Source organism: Mugil cephalus, chromosome 1, assembly GCF_022458985.1.
Source record: "Mugil cephalus isolate CIBA_MC_2020 chromosome 1, CIBA_Mcephalus_1.1, whole genome shotgun sequence".
Lineage (NCBI taxonomy): Eukaryota > Metazoa > Chordata > Actinopteri > Mugiliformes > Mugilidae > Mugil > Mugil cephalus.
Genome location: NC_061770.1, coordinates 39972508 through 39985887, shown reverse-complemented (window position 1 = coordinate 39985887; position 13380 = coordinate 39972508). Strand labels below are relative to the sequence as shown.

The 13380-nt window shown below is 40.6% G+C and overlaps 2 protein-coding genes across 2 annotated transcripts; both read right to left on the bottom strand.

The window, feature by feature from the left end:
- Positions 1 to 4051: 4051 nt before the first annotated feature.
- On the bottom strand, positions 4052 to 6238 carry LOC125019432. The gene is made up of 6 exons (XM_047604209.1): positions 6033 to 6238; positions 5291 to 5433; positions 5033 to 5094; positions 4833 to 4946; positions 4649 to 4747; positions 4052 to 4565 (listed from the first exon to the last, which is right to left on the bottom strand). The coding sequence occupies exons 1-6, from the start codon at positions 6141 to 6143 to the stop codon at positions 4441 to 4443; spliced, it is 654 nt and encodes a 217-aa protein (XP_047460165.1). The 5' UTR covers positions 6144 to 6238; the 3' UTR covers positions 4052 to 4440.
- A 1862-nt stretch (positions 6239 to 8100) lies between these two features.
- Positions 8101 to 10329, bottom strand: LOC125019939. The gene is made up of 6 exons (XM_047605096.1): positions 10155 to 10329; positions 9916 to 10061; positions 9747 to 9808; positions 9516 to 9629; positions 8554 to 8652; positions 8101 to 8360 (listed from the first exon to the last, which is right to left on the bottom strand). The coding sequence occupies exons 1-6, from the start codon at positions 10269 to 10271 to the stop codon at positions 8188 to 8190; spliced, it is 711 nt and encodes a 236-aa protein (XP_047461052.1). The 5' UTR covers positions 10272 to 10329; the 3' UTR covers positions 8101 to 8187.
- Between the last annotated feature and the right edge of the window lie 3051 nt (positions 10330 to 13380).

Genomic DNA, 13380 nt, shown 5'->3' with positions numbered 1-13380 from the left:
CAAACTGAGCATGGTTTAAATGCCACAGCCTACCTGAGTATTGCTGCTGACCACGTCCATCCCTTTATGACCACAGTGGACCATCTTCTGACGGCTACTTCCAGCAGGATAATGCACCATGTCACAAAGCTCATATCATCTCAAACTGGTTTCTGGAACATGACAATGAGTTCACTGTACTCCAATGGCCTCCACAGTCACCAGATCTCAATCCAACAGACCATCACCTTTGGGACGTGGTGGAACAGGAGATTCTCATCATAGATGTTCAGCCGACAAATCTGAAACAACTGTGTGATGGTATCATGTCAATATGGACCAAAACATCTGAGGAATGTTTCCAACACAAAGTATTTAAAGTATGACACCAAGAATTAAGGCAGTTCTGAAGACAAAAGAGAGTCCAACCTTTTACTAGCAAGGTGTACCTAATAAAGTGGAGTGTATGTGTTTCTACCAACATGAACGAAGTTCCCTCATAAACCAAAACTTCTTCTTTTTTGGTTTTCATCAGCTCCTCCACAGTAAAAACACGTTGAAACTCCCTCTTCGTCTTTTCCTGAACTGATCTCTCTCTTTCTCTGTTCCAGTTTCATATCTGTGGATGACTGAAACAGAACTTGACGCATTCCCCCCTTTTTTTATGTTTGTGGGGAAACAACATTTTGTTTGGTGAATACTAATAGGGAGTTGTTTGTTAAAAACCGCAGAGCCAATTAACCAACTAAAAAGTGTCAAAATCAGTTTGTGCACGGAGGCAAACACTCGAACCCAGGAGAGGGGAGGCGATCACCGCAGCGTGTCACTTCCTGTCTCCTTCCCCATCCCACAGGACGAATCTGTGTCAGCGCCGACTCCATCAGTTCTTCCTCATGCCTCGATTTGTCTGCAGCTTTCTTTCTGTCTACCGTTCCTTTGGTCTGCCCTCTCACACACTTTGTAGCTTTTTTTTTCTGTTCCTGTCTGCTTTTTATCTTTGCACCTTCCTCCTTGTTCCTCCTCTTCTCCTCTTCTCAATCTGTCCCTCAGGACTGCTGTGTTTACACTCCATCTCGTTCTCCTCCAGCGGAGGATGGAGACGTGTCTCACCGTCGCGGTTACCACCGGGAATACCAGCTGCCACTTCGTTTTTTTTGCGAGGCTGATGGAGAAGAACGGAGAGGAAGGGAACGCAGAAAAGGAAAAGCGTTCACAATCTGAGGAGTTTCAAGAGTCCGCATCAAAGTTTGGGTCTTTTTTTTACTTTTAATTCGGTCACACATACCGGGGCTTCTGAGACTGCAAAGAGAGTGAACGCCCTCTCACCTCACTATTCCCAAAGTGCTTTAAAGCAAATCATGAAAACACAGTGGAGCGGTTTATGGGCCGACAGAGGAGCTGTGCTGGTCAGGTCCCAGGTGTGTGTGTCTGTTTGTATGCAACTTCCAGCAAACACCCCCTCTAGCCTGTACTATAAATATGGTGCTGTTTGTCGGGTTGCCAGGTTAGATTGCAGCCAGAAGGCAGGGGTGGGTGCCTTTAAGATATTAAAGCTTCAGGCGGGTTAGTCAGTTTACTGAAATTAAAGTAAAAAAAAAAAAAAAGGGCACAAGGAAGACCTACACAATATTAGGAAGGTGGTCATAATGTTATGCCTGATTGGTGTAAATCAGGGTTCTTTTTCACACCAAGGACCTCAAACTGATGGAGACATTAAGTAGGGACCCCTACTTACTATATGTGTTCAATATTAAACTCAGCCTGGTGCTTTTTATAAATATACAATATACATTGCATCCAGTTGTTCAAATAATACACACATCTCCTGATTCCATTTATCATATGTGTATTTAAAGAAATTCAAATTTTCACATTTATATATATAAGAAATGTCTAATCAATCAACGATTTTGTGACCCTCTGCCCCTTGCAGTCCCTCTGTGGACCCCCTAAGGGTCGTGGTCCACCTGTTGAAGACCTATGGTGTAAATTATTATTTGTTGGAATTAAAAAGGCTAACGTGCTGGGATAGTCAGGCGTTTGCCTACCTCACCAATCCGAGTCTCCTGCTCACTCTGCTTTTGTCTCTACTTTGGGCTCCACCAGCTTGTGGGGAAAACGTCTGGTGCGTCGAAACGTTCTGTGGAGCTGAGGGGAGACAATAACTGTACGTCTGGATGCGTTACATTACACACACGTAAAGTACACTGATTAGAGCGGCTTTAAAGAATATGTTAATCAGTGCATCGCTTGAGGAGCCTTGCAGCCTCACCTTCAATGGGCTTGAACCTTTGTAATCAGGAGTTAAACACAGTTTGTTGTCGTAGTTTGACATTAGACCCCGTGAGAGGGTATGTGTGAGCTTTTGATTGGTGGGTAGACTATTTATCTGTCTCCGTGTTTGCTTGGTTTACACATGCACACATTTGACCTTTTCATAATTTTATCACCAGAGACAAATTGCTTGTAAATTTGGATTAATCCGATGTTTAGACGTCCATAAAACTCGGTGTGAAGGCGTATGAAGCAGAGGGTCACCAGATGAAACCGATCAGTGAATTATTTGCTCTCCGTTCTTCTACAAATGCTTGGTGCTGTAGCCACTGGCATGTCGTTACACCTTAAGACTATAGAGTGAATCAGCATTGAGTCCTGTCATGTCATAACTCTTGAGACTGATGACAGAGATCTACAGGAGACAGACAGAATATTAATTTGCTGTGATCTGATCAGTTTGGTTTCTAGTTGTATCAGAGACACGTGTGCATTTTAGTACTGTATCTAAAGTAAGAGCCCGGTGTTTTAATACTTTCTTTTTCTGTCAGGCAGTATCAGAGTCACTGATGAAGACTAAAATAAAGGTTAGCCTCACAGGGGTGCTAGCATGACTGCAGGCTCCTAAAGACTGTGACTCAACGAGCCGATGGGTGAGCAACGCTGCATGTCAGACCCCTTCATCTGATTCACTGTGTTGGAAGTCACATGGTTAAGGTCACTATGATCGGCTGCTCATCTTAGTCAAAAATATTGCTTCGGTAATGTAGTAGCTGCTGCTATAGGTTGAGTTTTGACGTTTATATTACACATTGACATGAATCCAATATATTTTGGGATAAATGGAGGCAGAAGACGTTAGCTTTCAGTCAACACTTCTCTGTCTCAACAGCGCACCATTTCACATAGAGCCCCACACTAGACCTGTCAATCTAAGCCTCCTGTACACAGTAGGCTCCGCCCCTATCGCTGCTCAGCCAATCACAAGGCCGTATATTCTGAGAGCCTATTCAGTCTGCAGGTAAAAGCCCAGACGCACATTGCAATATTATCAGAAGAGGAGCTAACAGTGCAAAAATGAATGTTTGAACCTGTGTATTATTTGAATAGCTTAATACTGAATGATACAGAATGATAATAATAATTACATATTTGTATATAATATAAAAAAGTATATTTATAAATCGCAATAGGCCGAGTTTAATATCGAATACAGGTAGTGGGTAGGAGGTCCCTACTTAATCTCTCCATCAGTTTGGGTCCTTGGCCTGAAAAATGTTGAAGACCCCTGAATTATTATGGTCATGTGACCGAACCACACATTGCTTTGATACAATCACGGGAGCCTGGGGCATTAGGGGACCATCACTAATGATGGACTCGGTTTGTTACATGAATCACTTGGATTCTCATGGATAGAATATCTGCTGGGTCATCCTATTTAGTGGCGTTCATTTGAATGTTTCATTGCTCAATATAGGCTAAGTGAATAATAATGATAATGATAATAATCCGTTATTTAGTTTATTTTGATCTGGAGAAAAAAGCCGCTCTGCAACACTTGTTGTGATATGCAGCTATCTTCTTCCCTTCTTTCTTCTCTTTTCATAATTTTCTCATTTCTGTTCTTTCTCTCCACCCTGGACCCTGTCCTATACAGTATTTGAACCAAACTTAAATATAACAGACTTTTATTTTGCGTTTGTTTTACTAAATTAGTGTGGTTCGCTGACAGTCTATTTGTTCTCCTACAAACTCAACATGTGTTCACTACACAAACTGCTGTGCTGTTGAGAACTGGTGTTAAATCAATGTTTTATTGTGTATTTCATTTTCTACATGCTATTCAATGCAATTTTAATTCAACTGTATTCATATAACAGTGCAAATTGTCTCAAGAGGCCTTAGAAAACCCAGCCTGAATCTCCACACCAAGCCTGAAGGTGATATGGAAAAACTCCCTTTTAACAGGAAGAAACCTTGAGCAGAAACATGTAGATTCTGATGTTATACAGATGCAAGATGTAGTTGATGATGTGTTTGAGAATATAAGAGGTAGGCAGATTGGAGCGTTGGTCATTCAGGTAGGAGTGGATAACTGCAGACTTATTATTAGTATTATTATTATTATTATTATTGTTATTGTCACTAACGATAAATATCTGAGAATAATGCAGTGCTTCTCAATCAGTTCACAAAAATGTCAAAAATAGTATCCATGAGTCTTGCAACTCGATTTACGACGTTGTCCGTTAAAAAGGGCAGGAGGGCGTCAAGTCCCCAGGAATCCTGGAACGTGTCAGGGCACATTTCTGTGGACACAAAACATAAGAGTGCTGAACGTCATCATACAGGGACATGGCACCGAGGTGAGAACGCACGTTAAAATCATCACCATGGGTTGAGCTAAGCATCATGGGTGACGGCAGGCGGAGACATTCTGCTTGTTTCTTTAATATCTCCACAGCAGCAGGTGAGACGCTCCTTCTCCTGCCTGGAAGCAAAGACTTAATTTTAACCCAGCCTCAACAGGAACTTAAACAGAAAACTCTGCTTTATCGTGTTGATGTGTTTCTTACTGGACAGATAAAGACTGGTGAAAGTATTTTTCCCGAGGAAGATTTTTCCATAAGAAACCAAACTGTCAGGGCTGTCAGTTGCTAGGAAGACCTCCTTCATGTAGAAAGGATGCTCTGTACACATTACATGCAAACAACAACAAAAAAACAATCACAATTAAGTAGAAATGTACATTTCAAACTATCTCTTGTTCACTCACCCATTGTCACTGTGCTGTTTTCAAAGGTCACGTTGTAAACAAAGGTAAAACATTCACCAGACCTGTGATAAAAAATGAGAAAATACACCAGCTGTTAATAAATTGCTGCACCCTGTGTACTAGACCTTACATACGTCTAGCTGCTATAATCAACGTGATTTTACAATTTTACAATGTACTTATTATTTGAACAATCAGAAATTGAGATCTTGAGAAATTCCTGCGTCTTATAACAGCCCTGTGTGAGGTGGATTTTACATTCTCTGAGCCTGGATGATGTTCAGGACGTCGCTCTGGGTGGTTTCAGAGATGTTAAACCAGAGATCGTCCGTCATGTGGCCTAGGGAGCGGCTCCCTGGGATGTCGGAGCTCGACCCGATGTGCAGCCATCTACCCAACAGCTGCAGCACACAGAACACTGTATGTAAGCAAAGCTATGTACTACTGTGACATGCATTAAATATGCATGGAGACTGTCAGATTGTGTTTTGTGTGTTTTCTGTTTGTAGCGTGGTGTCATTGTTGTTTTGCATTTTATTTTCGGACTTCAGATGAAAATGAGCTTTCTGCGTAATCTCATGCACACATCTATTGATGCCTTTGACACTGTTTAATATATGTGCACACTGTCCTTAAAAAAATAATAGCAATAATAATAATAAAAAAAAATTAATTTCCTGAATCATATTTGAACATTTTCGGAAAACAAGCGTAAAAAAAAACACTTTTTATAGCGAGCCCATTATATTTTTTATTGATATTAACTCAAAAAATGACTTAGGCCATAGGTCTTCAACAGGGGGTCGGCGACCCCTAGGGGAGACCCATGACTTAGAGAATTATGCTGTTAGGCTAACAATTTGGAGTTTCAGTCAAAGATAAATAGTAGTACTGTGTGTTGAGCATCATTACATCCATGAATATAAGGATTTTAACATGTAATATTTAATTGTACCAGATCAAATGAATTTAATGCGAAGCAAAGCTGTAGAGAACTTACGTCTTCTTTGCTGATGATTACTGGTTTTAACAGACTGTCACAGCTACTTGAAGGAGCAGAGCTTCCCAGTGAGACAACACTGAGCAACACAGCAACGGCAACACACTTCATCCTCTCAGTGGCTCTTGTCCCTTGTATTCTGAATTTCTTTCTGCAGCTCTTATAGGTGCCTGCAGGTTTGTCTCTGCTATTATTTTGTTTATGCAGATCCTTGGAAGCAGCTTATATTCAAGATACATCAAGATGATGTAACTAAAGTAAACAACTCAGAGCGTAAACAGAAAGAAGACTTTGACTTGTTGTTGCTGGTCTGATCTCACGCAACAGGCAAATTTGCACTATTCACACCATCTGCCTCATGGGTCACTGACACACAGCACATGCAGTCAAAACCAAACAGGTTCCTGCTCTGTCCTTCACATTTAAACTTTCGTTGCACTATTTATTTATTTGCCCTTTACAACTAATGATTGGACTTCAGAAACAACGTCATCAACATCACTGGACACTTCAGGTAAAACCTTGGCTCCAAAATAACCCAAATGTTGTTTATGTTAACATGTTCAGCCGTGTTCATATTAGAGGATGGACATATCTCAAACAGAGGGTTTTCAAGGCGCGTCATCCGCACGTCATAAATCCGGAAGTCGCCATGTTGGAGGCACTCAGCGAGGTAAACGAAATGCACGGATTGAAGTAGTTTGTGGAAAATGGTAAATTATTGCCGTGTTTTTGGCTGTGCCAAACTGTGGACTGTGGAAAACATTTGGAATTTGATAGATTGACAAAAGTTATTACAAATAAGGAAGAACAACCCCAATAGTTATCAGAGGAAAAGAGGCGCTTGTGGTTAGCGAAGCTAAAGAGTCTGGATAAAATCCAAATTGGTTCCTCCCATTTCTTGTCATGTAATTGAGAGTGAATGATGATAACATAATTCATATCAAGCTACGACATATAGCATTAATGACTTACATTTGGTCCTGATCACTGTTCTTAAAATGTAGAGCTAAAAGCTGCTGCATTTCTCATTGTATTCCAGGTAAAGAGTCTGACCTTTATCAAAAGAACGACCCAGATTGGATGAAATCTGTTAGAATGACAGGTCAGCACAGATCACCCGAAGAAACAAACAGCTCGATTAGCTACTTGTTAGCCTGATATGAATTATAACTTTTTGATAACTTTCGACAGCCTATAAAATTCCAAATGTTTTTCACCTTGTGTTTTGCAGAAGGGAGAAGGAGTTGGTTGGCATGTAGTCACATATCCCATCACTTCTTACCTACTGCTGTTGGCTAGGCTAGTTAGCTGGTGTCTTCTTGTTGGTTGCTAGTTGGTAGCTGACTGTTAGCCTGCTGGACTGTTAGCATCGGGTGCACAGTCAGTCAAAAACACGGCAATATTTCACCATTTTCCGGATCTAATTCAGCCCGTGTGCTTTGTTCACTTGACGAGTGCCTCCAACATGGCGACATGAAAACCCTCTTAAGCAATGCAAAGTTGTTTTTTTGTTTTTACACAGTGAGCATTACTTAAGAAAAACTTCATTAGTCACTGCAGCATGCGGGACAAAAACAAGAATCAAAGTAACCAGAACAGTTTAAGTTTTTCTTACACTGTAAATAATCTGCCGTGCACAGTAGGAAAAGATGGCAGCACCAAAACAGATGTTTGTCCCTTAATGTCTGTAGTAGAAGTTAATATTGCAGAACAGATTTTTTTAATGATAACAAACTATCCGACTCTCTTGATTGACGAGTGAAGCCAAACACACCAAACATGTTACTAAATTGTACTTTTTCATGGCAGAAGTCCACAGCGACATGAACAAATTCTTATTCATCATCATGTCTCATTGTTAGGATATTTTCAAGTTTTAATGCAGTGCCTTAAAGTTATTTGCTCAGCCCAAATGATATCACAGCACCCTTTGCCTTTTATTCATCTGTTGCTTTTCAGCAGAAACCACTCAGCAAATCGTAGTGGAGAGTTTCAGTTAAATCACAGAAATCACACAGTGTTAATCAGTTTGATTACGTACATACAAACAGGACACTGACACGGCTTCATGTTATTCAGTTAGCGCCTTTATTTTAGGCAGCATGTTGCGGTAGCTTCTTCAGTGTGTAAGCATATCGTGCCCTCACAATTTCTAATCTTTTCCTGCTGCAAAAAAGGGCTTGGAGATCATGTCAATAAGCATCTTCAGCCCTGTTCCACTGTTTAAAAACTCTTCCCATTCTTTAGTCTCATCTACGCTCATGCTCTGTATGTGATCAGTCAGATCAATAATGTCTTGGGATTCAGATGGATCAGGACAATACTCTGTGAGGAGGAGAAACATGAATAAATTTGAGTTATTTTGTAAACAAACAAAAAAACACGTTATAGCTGCCATGCTGTCTTTTGTGCACTCTTAGTTACATTATGAATATTACAGTAAAGGTTGCGCAAAAGTTACATCTGCATATTTACTTCCTCATGAAGGATATTGTGTTAGAAAGTCATTGTGTCATACCCTCTTCTGGGTCCATGATTGAAGGCGATGGTAGGTTCAGACAGCTGGCCTGCTTCTTAAACTCCTCCATCTCAGCAGCAGACACTCTCCCTCTCCTGCCTGAGAAACAGAACGAGTTTAATCAAAGGGCCCGTGCAGTAATATTACGCATGTTGACACACTGTGAGTCAGAGGTGGAAGAAGTATCCAGATCCATCATTTAACCCTTTAAGACATATGACATCCGACTGTGGATAATTGATTTGAACTAGCATAACTCACTGATGAACAAATTTCAAAGTGTGACTGAACACTGGGAAGTTGTGTTTTCTGGTAAAATAAAAAAGCGGCCATTACGGTAATGATGATGGCCCAATGCTGTGTGCTGCAGGTTGGGGAGCGGCGCCAGACCGGGGAGACGCAGGAAGAGAGAGTTGTTTGGAGGAATTCGTTGGTAAAAATGAAGTTAGTTCTTCCCTTGAGATGTCACAAAGGTCTTCCAAACAAAAGCACAACTTCCCAGTGTTCATTCAAACCTTGACTTTTGTCTATAACGCAAACCACTGTGAGTTACAGTAATTCAAAAACCACGAACTTTAACGCTGGGGATCCATTTGGTTTTAAAGGGTTAATTAAAAGTACCAATACATTCATGTACGAAAATAGTAATGGTAAAATTACAGAGACGCTAGCTTTAAATGTACTTACAATATCAAAAATAAACACACTAAGAGAATTTTCTCAATCAAATGTATAACAATTGTTCATGTCTTCGGTCTGTAAGTAGCGTCATTTTCCAGTTGTCATGTGTCTAGTTTTAACACTTTATTTAAACACTTTTTATTATTATTATTTTGCAACTATGAAATGGCTGTTTAATCTTTAACAAAGTGTTGCATGCTGTGAAGTTGTCATGTTTTTGACATACAGCTTTAATTCTCTATTTACAGAATATATTGGAAAGAAATTTTTTTTTTTCTTACTCAGTAGATCGAGACTAGTGAATCTGCTATTTCCAACGCTGACTTTTGAGTACCAAACCAGGCAGTCGGGACAGCTAGTACGCAGCAGGACGTCAGTAGCAGGTAAAGGTTGCTCTGAAGATGCACACGCATTGATCACCACAAAAAAAGTGTGTTTCAATGCCAAAGTCCAAATGTGTATATGCAGTCAAATGCTTTGTGGGACATACAGCCTCAGTAGCTACTACTGACCCATAGTGAGAGTGTTGTTTTTCAAGGTCTTTGTAGTCCTGAATGTGAAGCACGAGGACAACCTTTCACAAATATAAAGCAACATAATAAGAAACAACATAATTTGACACTGGGCAAAACTTTGACTTCAAATAATCTGAATAAATATAATCAGAAACTTCAGGATTACATTTTCTGATTCTGAAAAATTGTGATAGTATCGGTTGTGCTGTTGTTGGTGACGTTCAACCAGACGCTCTGTACAAATAAATACATCATCGTTTTGGCTGAAGGAGCGTCCGAGGCCTCCGCTCTGATGGTCCATCTTCCTTGCAGCTGAAACAGAGGGAGCCTCGTCTCTTTTCAGGTAAAGAATCACATGGAAAGTTAAGACTGTGAGGGACAGGTGAGATGAGGTGAGTGCCTTACCTGATCTTTTTTGATATCAATCGTTTGGGTTAGAGTCTCACAGTCGGTCACAGGAGCCGACTGGGCAACAGACAGAAGACTGAGAACAGCCACGGCAACCTGAGCAAACTCCATCATGCTTGATGACTGGTGATTGCGCGTGCTCGGACTCTTTAAAGTCCCAAAGTTCAGCCCACACGGAATGATCGTTGTTTATTCACGGGCTGTAATCTGACTTCAATGCAGAGGGGGAGGAAAAATTGCGTTTTATGCAGGAGTGATGTCAAAATCCTGGAATCAAAACCAGGGGCTTTAAGGACAAGGGAGGCTCACACACCCCCAACACGGAGGCGCGACTTTCGCTCACCACACAATAATTGGTTGCTCTCAGATTACACATGTGAGTAAAACAGCTGCAGTTTTAAGCCCTGAAAAATATTACTTAATTACTTGAATCATATTATGAGTGGATTGGATAAGGACGCAGTAAAAGGGCTCGCTCTGCCGTACACTGCGAAGTGAAGGGAAACTGACAGATTTATGATCATGTTTAAGTCCTTGATGACAGGTTTTATGGTTATTTATTGAAACTGATTTGCTGGCCGCTTTAGATATATATATATATATATATACATTTTAATAAAACAACACCGAACTATTTAGGAGGCTTTAGAATATTTTTAAAACAGGAAGTATTCAATGAGAATTTGCCCGTCAGTGATCAGTGTATAAGTGAAATCCAGTCAAATCAAATCAAGCGAGACCTTCTCATGGGCTCACATTAGAAGCTGCTGGTTCATTATATATAATATAATATTGAAGGGTTATGATGAACGCAGTCTCCACTACAATAAAGGAGAATAAACAATCAGAATAAAATAAAGCTAGAAGGTACGATTTTGTGGCTTGATGAGTTGATTGAACACATTTTACACAGCTTTGCTCTCCTCCACCACACTTCATACTTCATGTTGTACTTTTCACTCAACTACAGTGATCTGTAACCTGCGTTTATTTAACTGTTTTGATCCGGGCGAAAAAAAGCAGCACGATTTTGCATCCATATGTGGGAGCCGTTTCCTCGTTCCATATCTCTTGAAACAGTTGGGAAAGAACAAGATTGGAAGTTTGCTGCAGAAGCTTTGTCAGCAATGAACTCTCCTCAGGATCAACTGTCTTTTGACTTAAAGAGGTCTTCTTACTTTAGCTTTTTATTTTCTTATTTTTGGAGAGGTGAGCGTCTGTATTTTGATCTGAAGGAAAAGGCATTTCTGCAGTCTAAGTTGTTCAATTGTATTTCTTTACAAAACCCTTTTTGACTTTCACATAAATTTCTCATTTTTATTCTTTCTTTCTGTTATTTATTTAATTAGAAAAGCATGAACCCTACCTGAGGCTATATAATACATAACGTATTTATTCTGAACCAACAAAAATCATAATGTTAATGTATATGAAAGCAGGTGGAGTGGATATGTGACATGAGGAATATTTTACTAGCTAGACATGAATAAATTGTCCCGTGTCACCCTGTGTAAAATACTGGTCACTAAACACTAAACATCGTCCCTAATTAGCTAGCCATGATTGAACAAATTATTAAAGGACAGTAACTAATGAATCGACTAAATAGAACTAATATATTGTACCGTAGAGGTTCAATCTTACTTGTGAAAAGTATTCCCTGTGTCCTGTTTCGTACGGTCCGCTGACTTTTACAGGAAAACGCTGCACAGTGCTCTGGTATATTTAGAGTTGCTACCTCTCAGAAATGAAAATATGCAAAATAACAGCCACCACAGCTCCTCGGACCCCCTGGGGGGGTCATGCAGCAGTGGTATGTTTTATTTTCTTCCGTGTTTTTGAAGGGGTATATACATATTAATTGCCAAATAAAAGATAGATTCAGCGTGCATTGATAAGACAGACTGCAGGCCATAGGCCACAGAGGTGCTAGCATGGCTGTAGACTCCTAAAAATTGTGACGCAATGAGCCGACGGTCGAACAATCGCTGCATGTCAGACCCCTGGCGACAGCTTTTCAGACTGGGCATAAAAATGGGATGATCAGAGCATTTTCTTCAGTTGTTTTTCTGGCGTGACTCACAAGGATCGTCTGTTTTTGTCTTTGTCTGCTTGCTGAATAAAACCATTCAAAGTGAACCAAACTGAAGGCGCCGACTTTGCATCATCAATCTCTCTCTCATCTGAATAGTCAAATAAACAACAATAAACAATTCAAATAAACATTCAAAGTGGGGGTGACCATCGACACCACACTGAACTGGAGGACCAACAGTATAATGGTGCATAAAAAGGGCTCTACTTCCAGAAGTCCTGGGTCAAACCTCCCACTCAGGCGTTTACATGCTCGTGAAAAAAACGAATTATTGCCTTAATCGGACTATAACAGGAGAACTTAAGTGCATGTAAACACGTTACTGCGATTAAAATCGGAGTTCTCATTGTCCGATTGAGACACCCAGATAATACGATGAATCGGAGTTTTCATCGAATAATGCGTGTGCGCATGCTCCACAACCGCCGCGCTGGCGTGTGACCCCGGAACAAACACGTCCAAGAAAGCCGATCGCAGAAGAAGAAGAGAAACGGAGCCGTCTGAGGGATAGCGCGGATCTTACCTGCATCAGAAGTGGCGCGAACATTACGTATAAGATTAAAAAAATACTATTATCCGTCTGGTTGTTGTTTGAAATGCCGGTCCGCGCATGAACGACTCTTGTTTCTTATATCACGTAATAGGTCAACCCGGAAACCGGGTCGTATTAACGTGGTATTAACCCGCTGAAAAGACACGTATCGCCACCTAGTGTGGAAGAGGAGAACAGTTATTCGATTTTCTTGCGCTGCATGTAAACTGGGACAAGGACTGTAGTGAGAAAGTCGAATTTTGAGCATCCCTCTCATACGTCATTGTGTCGACAACCTCATCATTACATTCCATTTCACTACACAGCGAGATAAACAATGGACAGCATGGTGTATGTTTTTTTAGCCTGATATCTGCCGCAGAAATCTCCTCTTCTCCACGGATGCAGAGCAGCTCGCGGATCTTGGTCTTTCCAGTGCGCTGCCATGAAATAGTGTGGGATATTGCTATACAAGCTGCAGTCCCACATGCATTGCCCATTCATTTGCTTGATTGAAAAAGAAAAAAAAGGAAACAATAACCTCTTCAGAGATTGGTCTTTATGGGAGTAGACTAAAACTTTGTTTTTGAGCTGGT